The following is a 21,756-nucleotide window of genomic DNA, read 5'->3' as shown; positions in this document are numbered from 1 at the left end:
AGAACACCTATATGAAATCTAAGTATTACATATATAAGATATAAAACAAGTTTGAAAGATAATGAAACCAGGTGATGGATAAAAGCACGTTGATTATACTTATCTCTCTACTTTTGTGTGTGTTTGGAAATGTCCATAATCAAAAAGTATATAAAAAAAAAAAAGATACAAGCAAATGTAGAAAAGAAACTCTTAGAATTCCATATATTTCAATGACAATAAAACGAGCTAAAACATAAACTTAACGTGCCTAATACCTGCACCGAAAGTGAATGTGACCAGGACCAAAAGCAAAACAGAAAACGAAGATCTTGTTTACTGAAGCCAGGTAAAGCCAGCCTTCCTCAAAGCATAAATTCAAAAGTTAGTTAACTGGGATGAGGAAGACAGGGTACATTGGAACTATGCCTGATAGTTTGAGCAGACAAAAGCAGTGACTGTAGGGAGTATGCCGGGGTGCCCGCACCTTCTCTTTGATTAATTCTATGCCAGTAAAACGGTAAGAGGGGCAGTAAGTAGATAGGGATAAAACTCTCTGCCCAGCACTCTCCCACTACTTCCAATGTGCCTGACAGGATCTGTATTATCACACATTTGCAATGTCATGAGCTCAATGGCTCATCCCTGAGATTTGCAGAATGCCAATTAGTATCATTTAAGACCATTCTAGTCTTAAAAAAAAACAAAAGTGTGATCTCTTTCAAGTGCTTTCCTCTGATTGTTAACCTACATTTTAAGGCAGAAATCACACATCTGAGTTCAATTCTCCAACAAAATCTCGAAGATACATATTTTCTACTTAACAGCAATAACAAATACAAGTACCTGGGAGAGGAGCAGAGCATATCATTAAAAATTTGTCAAGCTTAATCAGGGAGACAGAATTTTCCCTCTACAAAATATGTAAAGAATCTCACTGAAAGGCACAAAAGATTAAAACTAGCTAAAAGCAGCAAGATGAATAAAATTTCACATTTTACATAGAGCAAGTATTTAGAAATACTTTCATGAATATTAATAACACCAATAACTAGCACTTGAACACTTTAATGGTCACAGACTTAACTCCACGAATAAAGTTAAACTCATCATAAGGTATATATATTTTTTAATGTATATTTCTATATCTCAGTGGGTGTTACTTTTTATAGAGTTCAATAGCAAAAGAGCTTGTGTGCATTGTAACACGGTACTAATGTCGGTTGTAATTTTGGAATTATATGAAAAAAACATACAAGAAACTTCTCAGATGCATCATGAGTAACTATTTTGCATTCAATAGTAGATTAAAGATAAGCCAGAATTTAATGCTAAGACGATATGAACAGAAAATCATGAAAAACACACGTAAAAGAACAAAAGCACATTTGAGAAAAACAAGGATAAACCTCTACCAATCATGCTTGTTGTTAGGTGCCGTCGAGTCAGTTCCGACTCACAGCAACCCTATGCACGACAGAATGAAACACTGCCCGGTACTGAGCCATCCTTACAACCATTGTTATGCTTGAGCTCATTGTTGCAGCCACTGTGTCAATCCACCTTGTTGAGGGTCTTCCTCTTTTCCGCTGACCCTGTACTCTGCCAAGCATGATGTCCTTCTCCAGGGACTGATGCCTCCTGACAACATATCCAAAGTATATAAGACACAGTCTCGCCATCCTTGCCTCTAAGGAGCATTCTGGCCGTACTTCTAAGACAGACTTGTTCATTCTTTTGGCAGTCCATGGTATATTCAATATTCTTTGCCAACACCACAATTCAAAGGTGTCAACTCTTCTTCCGTCTTCCTTATGCATTGTCCAGCTTTCACATGCATATGATGTGACTGAAAATATCATAGCCTGGGTCAGGCGCACCTTAGTCTTCAGGGTGACATCTTTGCTCTTCAACACTTTGAAGAGGTCCTCTGCAGCAGATTTACCCAATGTAACACGTCTTTTGATTTCTTGACTGCTGCTTCCATGGCTGTCGATTATGGATCCAAGTAAAATGAAATCACCATACCTATTCAATCTGTATGCTGAGCAAATAATATGAGAAGCTGGACTATATGGAGAAGAATGGGGCATCAGGATTGGAGGAAGATTCATTAACAACCTGGGTTAAGCAGATGTCACAATCTTGCTTGCTGAAAGTGAAGAGGACTTGAAGCACTTACTAATGAAGATCAAAGACCACAGCCTTCAGTATGCATTGCACCTCAACATAAAGAAAACAAAAATCCTCACAAATGGACCAATGACCAGTCATGCTAGTCACAGTTAAATTCTTAGACAACAAGTAGATTTAAAAACATAACCTAAAAATATTCATGGGATAAACATGTCATTAAGCGTGTGCTTAAAAATTACAAAAGAAGTGGCAAAATTATCCTCAAATGTAAAATTCTACTTATTATTAAAATGTGATCCATATTAAAACAAACGCAAACACACAGTATGAGAGCAAGGACAGCAATACACACAGTAAAGGTGCGTATTTGATTCTTCATCCCTTCCCCAGGGTAAATGCCAAGGATCAGTCATGGCACTCCTTCTCCCTGGGCCCTGATGAACCCTCAGAATCATTTTCGAAAATAGCACTTTAGGTGGTCATTACCAACAAATCACAGATGAAATACCAGATGAAACCTGTTTTTTTTTTTATTGAACTAGTATTTCAGTGACCTAAACATTTTAGACAATTATGTTTAAATCAGAAACTGATATATTCTCATATGACTTATGGATTCAAATAAATTGTTCCCCTCAAAAACAAGCTCTAGGCTGAAACAACCATCACAAAACCAAATGAATGCAAAGTCAAACTTAAATCCAATAGTGAGAAATGAAGGGATACACTGCTTTGTCTTGAGAAGGTCAGCAATGTACTCAGGCCGATCATAAGGATACTGTTAAAATGGAAACATTATATCCTTTTCAATACAGGTAACACAGTCTCCACTCACTGAAGTATGGGAGTGATGTAAGACATGAAGAATCCTGCATTTTCCAGGGAAGTTCTAGAGTTTCGTATAGCTAACAATGGAATTAGAAGTAAACGGTTGATTTACAGCACCAGCAAAGACATAAAACTTAACACTTACTTTTGCAAAAGCTTCAAAAATGTCAAAGGAAGGTGGCAGCTGAGAAGCATCCTGTATTTCTTCTCTCATGAAATCTTGAAATGTCATTGCAAGTTGCCTGAGGCCCTCTTTCTTATCTTCAGTCAGTTTGTTAATATCTTTTTGAAAAAGAAAAAATAAATACTGCAATCACAAAGTGAACTTCTAAGGGATAATTTTCAGGTGTCCAATGGCAGCTGTTAAGCCAGATGTTTCCTACCCTAAATTCTGTTCTGACAGAAAACAAATACATGCCCTTTTATTTTTTGACAACTACAAATCACAATAGTATTTTATCACCTAAATTCTGCCACACCTCATCTACAATATAAAAGTAAAAATGTAGCAGACAAAATAAATGCACATACAGGTGAAAGAGCATTAAAATTAAAATTGGTAAAAGCACGTTACCAAATTTTCTACATCATCTTGTACATAGAAAACACACCATGAATTCTTCAGTCAGTCAATTTAAGCAGACTTTTCCATTAAACAGTGTACGAGTAGGTTGTGGTTAACTGATGAGTAGCAAAAAGACAAAGTAAGAACTAAAAAGTTCAGAAAGTTTCAATAAGGTGAAATCAGGCATACAGGTAGCACACCAAGTAAAAAACATGGATCAACCAAGGAAATCTCGACTGCTTTGACCCAAACAGAAGGAGAAGGTTCCAAAGCCAACATTATCCTCTTAAAAGTTCACTTGAAACTGTTTCATAAATGGGTGTTAAGGCTAAAAGTGCACAATTCAAGTAATAATGTTCAAGAGCATTTCACTAAAGGCAGAGTGTAGGACATTCCTACCGAGCAGGGCTAATGTTAACAGTAAAACTCTACTATCAAAGATGTTAATTACCTAGCAGTAATATAACAACAAAATATGACTAATTAACTCTCTATTAAAACTTGAAAAGATACATCAAGGTGAATTATAGTATAACTGTTGCTGATGTCAGGTCTACATATTTTCTTTAAATTACCTGTTCAACAGAACTATTAAACCAATGATTTCTTAAATAATAATTTATTAGCACTGGCACTTATGATTCCATAACCATAAATCTGCACCAGATCATCTTACTTGCCTCCATGCAGAAATATCAAACTATATCATGAATTTACTCTATGAGCTTTGGCTGGTTTAAGGTTGAAGTCATTCGCGACTTCAACGAAGAAGATCTGTGCCAACATGAAAGCAGAATAAACCTACATTTGCTTAAGTGCAGTGGTTAAGCACTAAGCTGCTCTCCTTGGGGGAAAGATGTAGCAATTTGCTCCTGTAAAGATCGTTGTTGTTGTTTGTTGTCAGGTGCCGTCGAGTCGGTTCCGACTCATAGCGACCCTGTGCACAACAGAATGAAACACTGCCCAGTCCTGTGCCATCCTTACAATTATTATTCTTCAGCTCATTGTTGCAGCCACTGTGTCAATCCACCTCGTTCAGGGTCTTCCTCTTTTCTGCTGACCCTGTATTCTGCCAAGCGTGATGGCCTTCTCCAGGGTCTGATCCCTCCTGACAACATGTCCAAAGTATGTAAGACACAGTCTCACCATCCTTGCCTCTAAGGAGCATTCTGGCCACACTTCTTCCAAGACAGATTTGTTCGTTCTTTTGGCAGTCCATGGTATATTCAATATTCTTTGCCAACACCACAATTCAAAGGTGTCAACTCTTCTTCCATCTTCCTTATTCATTGTCCACCTTTCACACGCGTATGATGTGATTGAAAATACCATGGCTTGGGTCAGGCACACCTTAGTCTTCAGGGTGACATCTTTGCTCTTCAACACTTTGAAGAGGTCCTTTGCAGCAGATTTACCCAATGTAACGCGTCTTTTGATTTCTCGACTGCTGCTTCCATGGCTGTTTATTGTGGATACAAGTAAAATGAAATCCTTGACAACTTCAATCTTTTCTCCATTCGTTTATCATGATGTTGCTCATGGGTCCAATTGTGAGGATTTTTGTTTTCTTTATGTTGAGGTGCAATCCATACTGAAGGCTGTGGTCTTTGATCTTCACTAGCAAGTGCTTCAAGTCCTCTTCACTTTCAGCAAGCAAGGTTGTGTCATCTGCATAGCGCAGGTTGTTCATGAGTCTTCCTCCAATCCTGATGCCCCGTTCTTCTTCATATAGTCCAGCTTCTCATATTATTTGCTCAGCATACAGATTGAACAGGTATGGTGAAAGAATACAATCCTGACGCACACCTTTCTTGACTTTAAACCAATCAGTATCCCCTTGTTCCGTCTGAACAACTGTCTCTTGATCTATGTAAAGGTTCCTCATGAGCACAATTAAGTGCTCTGGAATTCCCATTCTTTGCAGTGTTACCCATAGTTTGTTATGATCCACACAGTCAAATGCCTTTGCATAGTCAATAAAACACAGGTAAACATCCTTCCTTCTGGTATTCTCTGCTTTCAGCCAGGATCCATCTGACATCAGCAATGATACCCCTGGTTCCATGTCCTCTTCTGAAACCGGCCTGAATTTCTGGCAGTTCCCTGTCAATATACTGCTGCAGCCATTTTTGAATGATCTTCAGCAAAATTTTGCTTGCATGTGATATTAAGGATATTGTTCTGTAATTTCCACATTAGGTTGGATCACCTTTCTTGGGAATAGGCATAAATATGGATCTCTTCCAGTCAGTTGGCCAGGAAGCTGTCTTCCATATTTCTTGGCATAGACAAGTGAGCAACTCCAGCACTGCATCTGTTTGTTGAAACATCTCAATTGATATTCCATCAATTCCTGAAGCCTTGTTTTTCGCCAATGCCTTCGGAGCAGCTTGGACTTCTTCCTTCAGTACCATCGGTTCCTGATAATATGCCACCTCTTGAAATAGTTGAATATCAACTAATTCTTTTTGGTATAATGACTCTGTGTATTCCTTCCATCTTCTTTTGATGCTTCCTGCGTCGTTTAATATTTTCCCCCATGGAATCCTTTACTATCGCAACTCGAGGCTTGAATTTTTTCTTCAGTTCTTTCAGCTTGAGAAACGCCGAGTGTGTTCTTCCCTTTTGGTTTTCCATCTCCAGCTCTTTGCACATTGCATTATAATACTTTGTCTTCTCGAGAGGCCCTGTGAAATCTTCTGTTCAGTTCTTTTACTTCATCAATTCTTCCTTTTGCTTTAGCTGCTCGACATTTGAGAGCAAGTTTCAGAGTTCCCTCTGACATCCATCTTGGTCTTTTATTTCTTTCTTGTGTTTTCAATGACCTCTTGCTTCCTTCATGGATGATGTCCTTGATGTCGTTCCACAACTCGTCTGGTCACTAGTGTTCAGTGTGTCAAATCTATTCTTGAGATGGTCTGTAAATCCAGGTGGGATATACTCAAGGTCATGTTTTGGCTCTCATGGACTTGCTCTGATTTTCTTCAGTTTCAGCCTGAACTTGCATATGAGCAATTGATGGTCTGTTCCACAGTTCGCCCCTGGCCTTGTTCTGACTGATGATATTGAGCTTTTCCATCGTCTCTTTCCACAGATGTAGTCAATTTGATTCCTGTGTGTTCCATCTGGTGAGGTCCATGTGTATAAAAAAAAAAAAAAAAATAGTCGCCGTTTATGTTGGTGAAAGAAGGTATTTGCAATGAAGAAGTCATTGGTCTTGCAAAATTCTATGATTCGACCTCCAGCATTGTTTCTGTCACCAAGGCCATATTTTCCAACTACTGATCCTTCTTCTTTGTTTCTAACTTTTGCATTCCAATCGCCAGTAATTATCAATGCATCTTCATTGCATGTTCGATCAATGTCAGACTGCAGCAACTGATAAAAATCTTCTATTTCTTCATCTTTGGCCCTAGTGGTTGGTGCGTAAATTTGAATAATAGTCGTATTAACTGGTCTTCCTTGCAGGCATATGGATATTATCCTATCACTGACAGCGTTGTACTTCAGGATAGATCTTGAAATGTTCTTTTTGATGATGAATGCAACACCATTTCTCTTCGAGCTGTCATTCCCAGCATAGTAGACTATGTGATTGTCCAACTCAAAATGGCCAATGCCAGTCCATCTCAGCTCACTAATGCCTAGGATATTGATGTTTATGTGTTCCATTTCATTTTTGACGATTTCCAATTTTCCTAGATTCATCCTTCGTACATTCCAGGTTCTGATTATTAATGGATGTTTGCAGCTGTTTCTTCTCATTTTGAGTCATGCTTTATCAGCAAATGAAGGTCCCGAAAGCTTTACTCCATCCACATCATTAAGGTCAACTCTACTTTGAGGAGGCAGCTCTTCCCCAGTCATCTTTCCAGTGCCTTCCAACCTGGGGGCCTCATTTTCCAGCAGTATATCAGACAATATTCTGCTGCTATTCATTAGGTTTTCACTGGCTAATGCTTTTGAGAAGTAGACCGCTGGGTCCTTCTTCCTAGTCTGTCTTAGTCTGGAAGCTCAGCTGAAACCTGTCCTCCATGGGTAACCCTGCTGGTATCTGAATACCAGTGGCATAGTTTTCAGCATCACAGCAACACACAAGCCCCCACAGTATGACAAACTGACAGACACGTAAAGATTGCAGCCTTGGAAACCCTTTGGGGCAGTTCTATCCTGAGTTGGAACTGACTTGACAGCAGTAAGCTTTTTTGTTTATTTTTGGGTTTGATCCTTTATTGAGGGAGGTAGCAGATACAGATGTCTCAGGCTTTCTGACAGCAATGAGAGTTGTCCTTCTCCTAAAATCCCATGACAGTCAACCAGCTGCTTGGGATGACTGGAAGGCTTTCCAAGTCTGAGTGTTAAGTGAAGCAAAAAAAAAAAAAAAAGCAAAACCACTGCCCTAGAGTCAATTGTGACTCATAGCTACCCTACAGGACAGGGGAGAACTGCCCCACAGGATTTCCAAGGCTGGAATCTTTACAGGAGCAGACTGCCATATCTTTCTCCTATGGAGTAGCAGGTGGGTTGGAACCGCCAACCATTTGGTTAGCAGTAGAGGTTAACCACTGGACCACCAGGGCTACTTATCTAAAGGAACAGTGGACCTAAAAGTTGCCTGGAACTTCCCGTTCACTACTTCATTCTTCCCTGACATCAACAAGAACCCAAGAAAGAAAACTAAGAGAGGGAAGAAGGGAAAGAGAGAAATAGGAGGAAAAAAATTTTTTTCTGTATGCAAATGCTTATAGCAGCTTTATTCATAATTGCCCTAAACTGGAAACAACACAAAGGTCTGGTGAATGGATGAACAAATTGTGGTGAATCCATGCAATGGAATTCTGCTCTTCAACAAAAAGAAACCAGCTACTGATACACAACAACATGGATGAACCTCAAGGGCATTATGCTAAGTGAAAGAAGCCAGGTTGAAAAGGCTACATACTGTGCTGACTCCATTTATATGGGATTCTACAGAAGGCAAAATTATAAGAAAAATTGTTTTGTCAAATGGACTAAGGGTTATACTCCCCTGCCTCCTAATCTAACAATGTCATAACATTTCACAAACTTCTTATGACCAACCCTGCCCTAGAATTAATTAAATTAGTTAATGTGTTGGCAGTACACAAAAACAAAAAATGTTTTATTAGATTTGCCTCACATAATAAAGACCCAGAAAACCAAGCTATAGAATAAAGCAGTTCACCAGCTCATCAAATAATGGTAGGTGTTTATTTGCCGACAGATGATTACTTACTTGACTCCAGATCATAGAATGAGTAAAGTTTCTCAGATTCAGAGGGTGTTCCTTCCATCTGTGAAGCAAAGGGGGAAAATACCAAAAAATAATTCCAAGTGCTCCAACATATAAATGAGTATCAGTTTGAGTATCTTTAGTTATTTAAATGAAACTCTGCTAAAAAAAAAAACTATATATTCTTTCTTTTCATCACTTTCTTAAGGTGAGCTACAGCAGCTAACCAAAAGGCTGGCAGTTCGAATCCACCAGCTGCTCCTTGGAAACCCTATGGGACAGTTCTACTCTGCCCCATAGGGTTGCTATGAGTCAGAATCAACTCAGTAGCAACAGGTTTGGTTTTTGGTTTTGTACAACTTTAAAATAAAGTCCAAGTTGCCACTTAAGCATCAGTTTAATTTCCAAATGCAAAATTCTTCAAAAGCGTTTCATGCTTCTACATCCCTAAAGCCTTCTAACTTATAAAATGTTAGACTAGCCCCCCGCCAAAAAAAAAAAAAAAAAAAACAATAGGACAAAATGAAGCTGGAGCCTGTAATCATTTGGGAAAGATATATTCATACCAAAGTTTAGCAAAAAAAAACTGTTAAAAAAGAAAGGTTCACCAGAGTGGGATATCACAGAATCTACCAGCTATTTTGGCAGTATAGGAAAAGGGGTTGGAGAAATAATTTCAATGAATTACGGCTATGAAAAAAATATAAGCACTCTTCCATTTAAGATGAATACCTTTCTATCAAAATCTCACTTGAAGAAACAACCAAAAAAATGACATATTTGCCCTGTGAGTCAGTTCACAGTGGAAAATTTGTAAAGGCAATATAACAGACGTCACTAACATTTCACATCCAAAACACAGGACCTTATGTTTCCACTCCCAGAAGGAGATCAAAAGGGCCTTCAGAGAGGGGTGGGGTTGTAGACTTCATTACTGCCACTGATGCTGGGATTGGAAAACAACAAGTATTTTTGTCTTCAGACAGTTCCATCTTCTACCTTAACCTGGGTTTCATTTCAGCCTTAAATATGAATAATAAATGCAATTTCAAGTGCTCTGTTAAATTAGGACCCAAGCATATTTCATGTGTACTATACTCACAAGTTTGCAAACAACTCTGCCCAGAAGCCGGACAGAGTCTGGAGGATATCTGGGTCTGCAATTTTTAAGGCATTTGCACTCCCGCTTGTGGTCAGGCCAAGCCTTTTTCTGTTAAGAGAAGAGTGGCAGGGCATATATTAAAATTCAACTTTCGTTTACACTGGTTATGAACATGGAGAGTCACCAACAGTATTTTAATTTTAGCAGGCTAAATATAACTGCAAAGTAGAAAACGAAGGCAATATTCTACTACTGCTAATGATCCAGGGTTCAGTCTTCACCAAGTATGCAATTACCAGGCGTAGATATTAAGAGCTTCAGCTTCACCTGTGTCCTTTAATTCACCCCGATTATTACCTGGCTGGTGGAGTTCAAAGAAAGAACCATTATTGCTTACTTAATAACATATAGATAGTCATTCAACTGATAAAACAGCACTCAATAATAGATAGTGATTTCAAACACAAAAAGAAAATCTCACTCCAAATTAGAAAATTAAACTCATGGTTCAGGAAAATCGAAATAGGCAAGATAGCTTTCTGAATTTCTGTGCTGCTATAGCAAGTAGAGAAATATAAGGAGGACTAATATACATCCCAATACACAAAATCATTTTGTTTTTGGAGGCAACATAGAAAGGGACCACAAGTTAAATGACCAATGTCCAATCTGGCCAGGCCTATTTATCTAGTGGAGCCCTAGTGCTGCAGTGGTCAAGTGCTTGGCTGCTAACCAAAAGGCTGATAGTTCTAACCAACCAGCTGCTCCATGGAAGAAAGACGTGGCAGTCTGCTTCCATAAAGATTACAGCCTTGAAAACCCTATGGGGCAGGTCTACCCCTCCTACAGGGTTGCTATGAGTCAGAATTGACTCGATGGAAATGTTTTGTCTTGTTTTGTTTTTTGTTTTGGTTTATTCGTCTTGCTTACTTACAAAGTAAGGAAGGACATCATATTTGGTACAGTAAAGGGTCAGCAAAAAAGGGGTAGACCCTCAATGAGATAGATTCACACAGTAGCTGCAACAATGTGCTCAAAAAAAAAAAACACCAACGATTGTGAGGATGGGGTAGGACTAGGCAACACTTTGTTCTGTTATACATAAGGTTGCTGTGACTGGAGCCGACTAGACACGAGCTAACAACAAAATTCCAGTTTATGCCTGTTGTCCTGGCTTAATTATTATTAGCACCTCTTTTCACTCTCAAAAATGCCTGGTTTGGATGATAAATTATATGGTTCCCTAATCCATCATCCTAGCCATGTGCTAGTGTGGCTGAAGAGACCAGTGAAGCAGTCACCGACGTAGCAGCACTAGGCCTGAGTGGACCAAAGGGAAGGACATTCTAGTCCTGTGTCTTGAATGAGAAGTGCCATGATCCCTTGATCTGGGATCATTTCCATATAAAAATAAAATCCGCAGCATCTAATATTTAGCCCTGGTAAGTAAGAGACAGCTCGGCCAAATGCCTAACATGCTCTATTCCAAGTGACAGTTGGAAGTTCTATCACTGACATGCCTGATGTTCCCACTCATTCTTATTTTGGAAACTGTAAATCTGCTTCACAGCTTCTGAACCTGTAAAATCCTCCTAGGAAGATCTTTCTCGTTTCCACTCGCACACAAACATGCAGCACAAACAAAAATTTCAAAAGAGCTACAGCTACTTTGAAACTGTGACTCAGATTTGAGTTCGAGCCAGAATTTTGCTCAAAAAAACTACCATTTCATACTGTTGAGTGACAGCTTGGTCTGCCTACTGCTATTTCCTGGTAACTCAAATCCTGGTCATTGTTTACAAAGGGTACATTACTTCTTTCACAAGTCTACATACGGTTGCCTCGCTTCATTATTTCACATTCACTGTATCAATTTTAATTGTTGTAAAAATATACATAACACAACATTTGCCAATTCAACATTATTCGGGTATACAATTTGGTGATAGCAATCACATTAATCATGTTGTGTGGCTACATCTGTAATTGTTGACAAATTTTCCGTTACCATAAACCAAAACTCACTGTTTCCTAAACGATGACTTTCCCTTCCCCTCTTGCCCCTAGTAACCACTAATTAACTTTGGTCTCAATACATTCACCTGTTCTTGTTATTTCATGTACGTGAGATTATAGAATATTTGTCCTTTTGTAATTAACTTTTTTCACTCAGCATAAGGTTTTCAAGGTTTATCTATATTATAGCATGTATCAGTACTACATTTCTCTTCGTGGCTGAGTAATATTCCATTTTATGTATGCACCACATTTTGTTTATCCATTCATCTGTTGATGGACATTTAGCTTGTTTCTACCTTTTGGCTATTGTGACTAGTGCTGCAATGAACATTGGTATACATGTGTCTGTTCACATTTCTGCTTTCAGGTCTCTCGGGTATACACGTAAGATTAGATCAAGTTCTTAATGTGAAGTTTGCAATAATCTCATCTTTATTTTTAGTATTTATATTTCACTTGGAAATGTTGGTGGCATAGTGGTTAAGTGCTATGGCTGCTAACCAAAGGGTCGGCAGTTCAAATCCACCAGGTGCTCCTTAGAAACTCTGTGGGGCAGTTCTACTCTGTCCAATAGGGTCGTTATGAGTCGGAATCGACTCGACGGCACTGGGTTTGGGTATATTTCACTTGCTTCTATTTGGCGTCACAGTAAAGATGAATTGAGAATGTAAAATTAAAAACAGAAAAAAATTAAAACGACAAGAAAAAAAAGAGAAAGCCCCCTAGCATTTACACTGTGCTAGACACACTGGCTAAGCAATTAACGAAGGACATTTCGTTTGATTTTCATGATCCAAATAGTAGGTATTATTCTTACATTAGAGATGAAGAAAGCAAGGCCTAAGAGCTGGGATCTAGCTAATCTAAATTCTTAATAGGCTAAACACATATAATATAAACACAAGGGCTAAATAATTGCTGAGTTTCTGCATTACATTTATTTGAGTTGCCTTACAGGCAAGGCAAAAAAGAAAGCATAATAAAAAAAAAAAAAAAAAAACTAAATTCTTAATAGGCTAAACACGAGGGCTAAATAATTGCTGAGTTTCTGCATTACATTTATTTGAGTTGCCCTACAGGCAAGGCAAAAAAGAAAGCATAATAGGTTATGTAATTCTCATCTGACAGAAAAGAAAAACACATAGCTTTGCTTAGTATTAAAATATGGGAGAAATTTATTCTGAGAATACCAATAAACATACTGGACAATGCCTTCAGCAATAGTTTACAACAAATGTATATGAGCGGCTACTTATAATGTCAGTACTCACTGAAAGGCGTAATGTTAAAATGCAACTCAGAAAGTGTTTCTGTTGTTCAGGGGGTTAGTCTTATACTAGCAATTAGCAATTACCAATATGGTGTAAGATGCCCAAAAAATGTCCTGTAGACTCTCTTTAAAGATTCAAAATATTTTTAGCTCACTAAAAGTTCTAAAAAGCATTGCAATAAATTATTTAACCCAGAGTTTCCTATGATTATCACTGCTATCACTGGGAAGTAAAGGTTGGTAAACACTGGCATACATTGACTCAGATACACCTATATACTTTCCTTTATGTTTCATCTCAACTCATCTATTTGAATTAAAGTGGGCTGAGCAAACAAATTCACTACAAAATAAAATATCTCAATTGTACAAAAATATTAGACATTATCTTCACTCCACAAACTTTAAACTTGGTCTAGGCCCTGATGGCACATTAGTCTTATGTTATCTACCAGTTTCAAAAGACAATCTCTTTGATTTACTCTCACCTCTTTCTTCCATTACTGCAAATACAGGATGTAATTAAGATTTTGCTTACAATGTTTTCTGTTCTCATATCTGAAAATTAACAATGACGTACTCACCCACTGCCGTCAATTCTGACTCATAGTACCCCTATAAGGCAGAACAGAACTGCCCCGTAGGGCTTCCAAGGCCATAAATCTTTATGGAAGCAGACTGCCACATCTTTCTCCCATGGAGTGGTTGGTGGATTCAAACCGTCGACCTTTTGGTTGGCAGCCGAGTACTTTAACCACTGCACCACCAGGGTGCCTCTCAATAAAGTACAACAAGAGTAAATTGACCAGTGGTGGGAAGGAGGGGAAAAGGGGGGTTAATGGTAATGGAGAAAATCACACTGATTAAGGGTAGGGTTGTAGAGCCAATTATTGTAATTGCTGTCAATAAACTGTACACCTATAAAAACTTGAATTGGCAGAAGTTGTGTGACAGATATAGTTACAACAATAACCAAAAAAAAAAAAAGTAGCTGCTGAGGCTGCTTATATACAACCGATTGGTTCCATGGTTTGGAAGTTTAGGGTCATGGTTTCATGGTACATCCCAGTTAATTGGGCCTAACAACATGTTTAGTGCTTCTGTTCTAGTTTGTTGCATAATGCCTGGGGTCTGAAAAGCTTGCAAACAGCCATCCAAGGCACAACAACTTGTCTCTATTTGCCTAGAGCAAGAGAGGAAGGAGAGTCAGGAATAGGAGGAGGATAACAGAACGTACGGCTAACTGCCTCCTTGGCCATGAGACCAGAAGAACTGGATGGTGCCCAGTTACCACTACCGAACATTCTGATCAAAGATCCTATAGAAGAATACTGATCAAAAGGTGAAAATGTAGAACAGAATTTTAAATTCTTATGGACTCCAGACTTTCTGGAGCCATGGAAGCCGAATAACCCCCTGAAACTATTACCCTGATAATCTTTAAATTTTAAACCAAAAATATCCCCAAAAGTCTTCTTAAAACCAAACAATAGTCTAACTTAACTAATAAAAAATGTCTGCCTTGAGCATTATGCTCTTTTAAGAAGTACCTACCATATTTTAATGCAAATAACAAGCACCTTCTATGCCTGTTTGCCAACAACACCCACTCCCCACAAGGTATTTTTGTAAGCATGCTATGCTAATTTTTTTTACAGCACCATGTAAAAAAAGCTGGCATAGCAGCACTTATGAAAATATCTCACAGAGGGGGGTGGGGAGAGCACGGTTGGCAAACACGTAGAAGATGTGCATTATTTGCATAAAAATACAGTATGCGGAACCAAAGTGACAAGAACAACTCAAAAGATTAGACAGGAAACTTAGGGGACAGTGAGTTTTTGTTAACAGGGGTGGAACAACTCAGAAAGGAAGGGTGCGAACAGTTGCACAACTAGAAGAATGTAATCAAGTTCACTGAATTGAACACGTAGAAACAGTTGAATTGGTGTATATTTTGCTATGTATATTCTTAAGAACAATTTTTTTTTTTTTAAAGAGTAAATTGGCATGGGAAACTTTACCAATAGGGCATATGAAATTGTTTTTAATAGAAAAAAATTTTTTAAACAATAAAAAATTATTTCAATAGGAAATTAAGATATTGTGTTAAGAAAGATAGCCCAAGGGAGACAAGAGTTTTAGACTGGAGTAAGAGGGAAATGAAAACATCTGTAACACAATTACATGTGTCAGTACATGTTTCTCAAAAAATATCTTAAGAACCTGTAAGTTTCTAAATGTTTTACAGTATGTATAATGATTCAGAACATACACTAACTAAACCGGTGATTCTCAATAGGGTAATAAAATCTTGTGGACTGTTCGGGAAATCCGTAAGGTTATTTTTTTTGTCACAATGCTTGGGGATACCACTGGCATTTAGTGAACAGGGACACGAGATATCCTGTTCTAGGGCACTTCCGTACAGTGAAGAACTGTTCCTCATCCCACTTGACTTTCAAATGTCCTATCAAACATTCCATGAAGGTAAAAACCTTCTTTATAATTATCTGAGTCTAGAATTAAACTTCCTTTTATATATTAAAGCAAAGTTTTGTGTCTCATATGTTTTTGATTGGTTGTTTTGCACAGTATTAATAGTACTAAATTTTCTAACTCAGTCAAAGGAAGACTGTATTTTAAGAACTTTACCTAAAGTCGTTCAATGTTTTATAAAATCACATCACAGAAGGCTACACTTCTTCTGTATTTGAGTTACCAATACATCTGATCTGCATCTGTAGCTTTCCTTCTTACAGCGACTCTGTGTACAGTGCAATTATACAATTACTTAAATATGTCTTTTAGCCTAGTCATGCCTAAGTATTTGCATACTAAGATACATGTTTTTTACTATAAATTAATTTAATTTTCTTTCTGCTTTATATTCTAGTTAGGATATTATATTGCTATTTTGAAAATATGTAGATTGTATTATTCTATGAATTTCATTTTGAGATTATTAGGAGACAGAACAATGGAAATATCTTTCACAAAAAGGTGGAGTTAGGTCTGAGAATGCTGAAAACCCCAAAAACTGTGGTGGCTTGCATGCTGCTATGATACTTGAAGCTACAGCCCCAAAATTTCATATACCAGCAGGGTGACCCATGATGAACAAGTTTCAGCAGAACTTCCCAATTGAGACTAAGAAAAAAGGCCTGGTGATCTGCTTCCAAAAATTAGCCAGTGCAAACCCTATGGATCACAGAATATTGTCTGAGACTTCAGCTTGCTTAGTTTGAAGGCATCATCAAAAGGAACTGATCACTAGAGAAAGACATCACATTTGATAAAATGCAGGGCCAGCAGAGGCAAGGGAAACCCTCAATGAGATGGACTGACACAACACCCCCAACAATGGACTCAAACTTACCAACAATCACAAAGATGACACAAGACTAGGCAATGTTTCTTTCTATCAAACATGGGGTTACTATGAGTCAGAGCTGACACAACAAGAACTAAAAACAACAGACCCATCCAAAAAAGCTACACACACCACACACACATAAATATATATTTTTAAATATGTAGCCTGGGGCCCATTCCTAACATTCTCACAGTACCCATGAGCTATGATCAGGTGCATTGTTTTTAATCACTGCATGGGAGCCCATGTGCAGCTAAGGTTGAAAAACCACTGGTCTAGGCTAAATTACAAAGGTCATTATATATGTTAGATAGATAAAACAACAAAATATTACTCTGTAATTATCATCGAACTATCACCCTATACCAGGGGACATTTTACAATGTTGAAGCTGGAGAAATGTTTCTAAGCAGGATATAAAATCCGGAAACCATAAAGAAAAATATATATGAAATTACATAAAAAAATAAATACCTTTTGTATATGGGGGGAAGAAAACCCAACACCATAAACAAGGATGAAAGATAAATACATGTTTCAAATTTTTTTTTAAGCGTGTATGTACAGAGCGTCAAATGTCCCCAATTTACAAAGAAGTCCTACAAATAACGGAAAAGGATGACTATTCCAATACAAAAACAAAACAAAAAATGAAAACCAGGAAGGATAATAGAAATTCATGTCTTAAAAAAAAAATTAGGAGACATACAGTACATATGTCATGATCACTTCTTAATAACTCCCTACAGATCTATTTTTAAAGGTGTGGTGCCTATCTATTAATTGTAGTTTTCCCATTGTTAATTAAAAAAAAAAAAAAGGCTATAGGGTTTTCCTCATTTATAATAATACTACCAAAAGAAAACTATTTTTTGTTTAGTAATAAAACCTATAAATTTTCTATAAGTTGAAAAATAAATTATGCTGAGACAATTGATTATCTATATGAAAAGAAAAATGAATAAACAAAAAGTACAAACTATCCCAGTGCTCAAAGAAATGTTAATAGAAACAAGATAACATGGGTAACCCATTAGGTTAGCAACAACAGTTAGAAGTATCCACTGGTGTAGACACACAACCCCATTTGTGTCAAAACAGAGTTGACACCATGGCAACTGACTGAGGGAAACAGATACTCTCTAGCCTTGTTCGTAAAACTATAAATTGGTCCAACCTTTCTGCATGTCAGATTGGAAATAAACATTAAAATTCTAATGTACATACTGCTGGCACAGAAACAGTGTTTAAAATTCAAACTAAAAAACTTAAATGATGTATGCACATACATTTGTTTTGAATACAAAAAATTGGTATTTTTTTCCAGCTTTTCCAGAGAAAATGCTATTTTTTGTCTTCTTTCTTATGCTTTCCATTACTGTTTGCATTTTTTACAAAGAGCATACATTATACTTACAAATAAAAACAAATGTAAACTGATTCTGGGAGAAGCATTTTTATAAGAAAGAGATGCAAAAAATTACTGCCTAATAGGCATGTATGCTTCTTTTTTAATATTTTTAATTTTGAAAATGTTTGAACTCAAAACATAGTAAAAATGCACTGATTTTTAAATGTTAAAAAACACTTCAATTAATCCTTTTGTAATAATGATGAAATCTTTTGTAATTCAAAGACTGAGTAATTTATTAGTTTAGCTTTCTTTATGTCTGGTTTTCTTAAATGAACGTACTATCAACTAGCTGCACCCTCCATGTAACAAATGTTCAATACATATCTGATGATTTATTCTAAAACCAGTACCATTTAGGAGACAGAACTTACTATGTCTTTATCACTGATGATTTGGAATTCAGGACACACACACACACACACACACACACACACACACACACACACACACAAAAGGACAGCAAACTCCCTAAGAAGTTTTTCTTTGACCAACTTGAGATGGTCTTGATTGCTGATTATGAAAGAAGCGCACAATGAGGTATTTCAACAGGAAAGAGAAATCCAATTTCTTTCCTCTTTCTCACATAAAATAGCCTTTACATTATTAACACTATTATTGCAGTATTTGTCTCTCCTCCTTGAACATAAGGGCACTATAGTTCAATAATCTATTTAAATACTATTAAACATTGGATTTTGGTTGGGATACTCATTTTATCGAAGTTAATTTTAGATTGGAGCATGGTAAGGGCCATAGCATATTGAACCTAGTTTGGGTGAAACACACCTAATTCATTGTCAGGGTTCACCAGATATTTATTCTACAAGAGGACTGGATTCAATGCTCTCTAAGGCCACCTTTCAATGATAAAACTCTGTAGTGTTGAGATATCCACCCTTAACAAATACCTGAATTATGTCAAAATAGGATTGAAACCTGCCCAGGTAAAGCTTACATAGCACTGAAAATTTGAAACAGTATTTTCCTCAGATTTGGAGTCACTTGGATGAAGAAAATATGTAGTAAACAAACTATTTTAAGCCAGCTTATTCAACAATTTCATGTGACTAATAACTATCATTAATTGAACATCTTCTCTGTGAAATACTGTCAAAATAATTTTTGCCTACATATTCATGACTTGCTGTACTCACAATTATCTAGAGAGGATTCCTATGGGTAAAACATAGGACAGTTGAGTTGCTAAGCAACTTGCAGAAAAGAAAAGAGATCCGGCAGTTTTCCATTCACTTCCAAACTGTTTGATAGCAAGTAAATACAACATCTTCCTGTGTGCCCCAAATGTGGCCCAGTATTAATCACAAGTTGTCAGATACATGCAGATCTGAAAAGCTAGAACCTGGGAAAATAAATTTGGAAAGTTAAGCAGGTTGTCTAACAGCTACAGCTGACTGACAGGTATTGATTAAAATCTTGCATAAAATCTCCTTAGATCATGCTAGAGGTTCAGCGATAGATGTAAGACTTACCACTTTAAAAGCTTACTGAATGCTGCATCAAATGTAGAACAAGAGCACCTACCCACCAGCCTTAATCAAATTAGACAGGTAAGGACAAATTAAAAAAAAAAAAAAAAAAAGGAATGGAGGATACTGGTCATCAGGCATGAAGTTGACAGAAGAAACAAGAATAAATGATTATTTCTTAGGAAAATGGGAGTAACACTCTTCCGATTAATTGAGGAACCATACAATATGAGGCAACACCATTAGTCCCCCAAAGTAAGTCAATCATCATCCAGTGCAGGGTTTGGCAAACTATGGCCCACAGGTCAAATCCAACTTGCTGCCTATTTTTGTAAACATTTATTGGTACAAAGCCTTGCTTACTCATTTATACTCATTTGTTTCACACTAATTTTTATGCCAACAGAGCTAAGTAGTCATGGCAGAAAACTTATGGTTTATAAAACCTTAAATATTTATTATCAGGACCTTTACAGAAAAAGTTTGCCAACCCCTGATTTACTGAGAGACCATACCAGTATGGAACGGCTTAATTGATATATTTTAGCTGGAAGGGCAAAACAGATCATTCACCTTTATGAACTTCCAACGCATTTTCATTGTGTATTTTAATGTAAATACAAATTTCAGTCAGCTTGTCAATTTCTGGGATTTTTGAATGGGGCTTTACTGAATCTTACTCTACAGATTTATAGTTCAATATTTTAAAAATCATTTATCACAGCTGTTTACTGATTATGAACTTCTAATAGACAGGACTTAATTTTGTGTTATAGAACACAACATAAAAGGCATTAACCTTGACAATATAAAAGTACAGTTAACAAATTATGCAAAACAGAGTGATAAGAGATGGAGGAAAGAGTGAAAATACTAATAACTCCCCCTTACAAAGTAGAGAATCATGAGATAAACTCTATAACTGATAAAACAAAGATGGAGGCTTGCACATGTTTTTTAAACTTACAGACACCTGACTAGGAATTGAGTCTAATGGATGTAAAATAGTCATCTCAAATCTAACATGGCCAAAGTTTTTCACCCCTAAAACTGGGTCTCTAACATAGTTTCCCGTGACACTAAGTGGGATGATCATTTACTCAGCTGCTAAAGCCAAAAACCACTCACTCTTGATTCTTCTCTTTTTCTCCCCACCGCATATTCGATCCACTTGTATTTATCTCCAGTTCCAGCCTCTCCCTAAACTCTACACAAGTATATCCAGTTCCTTATTCAACATCATCATGTGCATGTTTAACAGGAACAAACTCAAAATTTCTAAATTAGAATTCTTCTTTTTGAATCTGCTCTTCCCCTTTTTTCTTCCCCCAGATTTCTTTAACTCACTAAATGGCACCACCAATCACCTAAAGTTGTTCACGCCACAAACTTAACAGTCATCTCCGTCTATTCTTTTTCCATTACCTCTTACATCTAATCTATTGGTAATTCTTTCAGACACATCTTCAAAGTATCTCAAATGCAATCATTTCTCACCACCTCTACTGCTACCACTCTAATCTAAGCCATCCAGAGTTCCTGACTACATTGGTGCCTAGCACATACTGAGTACTCAACCATATCTTGAATTAATTAATTAATACACAGACAAATATAGCCAGCTCTTCCTTCAAAAGATATCCCAAATCTGAGCAACCCTATCTTTACTGCAACTATCCTAATCCTAGCCACGATTATAGCTGGACCAGGCTAGTGTAATAGCCACCTAACTGGTTTCTCAGCCTCTATTCTTGCCCACCTATAACCCAGTTCCCCAGTAGTCAGGTAGATCCTTCTAAAAGCTAAGTCAGATCATACTTACAGCCCTACAGTAGGAGCCAATCACCCACAGAACAAAACATAAATTCTTAACCACAGCATATAAAAGCCTCATAACTTGGTCCCTCCTAACTCTTTAACCTTATATCCTACAACTTTCCTTGTTGCTCACTCTGGTCTACTATACTGTACTGGCCTTCTTGTCCCTCCTTAAATATACGATATTCTTTCTTGCTTTCAAAGTTTTTTTTGGTGGGGGGAGTCACTTAGATCTCCACAGGACGCCCTTTTCTAACCACCCATTCAAAGGTAAGCCTATGTTCACCCAATCACTTTCAATTCTATAATCATAAGCATTAGTTACTATGCGCCTTCCCACTCCATAATATAACCTTCATGAAAGCCAGGACCTTTTTTGCTTCTTCACTACTAACCACCCAGCATCTCAACGCCTAGAACTTAGAAAGTTCAATAAATATCTGTTCAATGAGCTCTGAATGAATGCAGGATTCTGCTATAACTACATAAGAAGAGTGAGGGGAGGACA

General features: G+C 37.2%; 1 protein-coding gene across 4 annotated transcripts in view; it reads right to left on the bottom strand.

Moving 5' to 3' along the window:
* The window catches only part of SMYD3 (SET and MYND domain containing 3), a 799,439-nt gene that overhangs the window by 601,478 nt on the left and 176,205 nt on the right, over positions 1-21,756 (bottom strand). For all 4 annotated transcript variants that reach the window (XR_007515309.1, XM_049868604.1, XM_049868606.1 and 1 more), the window contains 3 exons: positions 9,865-9,972; positions 8,766-8,823; positions 3,089-3,225 (listed from right to left, as the gene is read on the bottom strand). Coding sequence is in view for 3 of the 4 variants with exons in the window: in XM_049868604.1 (XP_049724561.1) it covers positions 3,089-3,225; positions 8,766-8,823; positions 9,865-9,972 (303 nt within the window). In the remaining variant the exon portion in view is untranslated. The remainder of the gene's footprint in view (positions 1-3,088; positions 3,226-8,765; positions 8,824-9,864; positions 9,973-21,756) is intronic.

The sequence above is a fragment of the Elephas maximus genome, chromosome 24, assembly GCF_024166365.1.
Source record: "Elephas maximus indicus isolate mEleMax1 chromosome 24, mEleMax1 primary haplotype, whole genome shotgun sequence".
Lineage (NCBI taxonomy): Eukaryota > Metazoa > Chordata > Mammalia > Proboscidea > Elephantidae > Elephas > Elephas maximus.
This window is presented reverse-complemented; position numbering and strand designations above follow the sequence as displayed.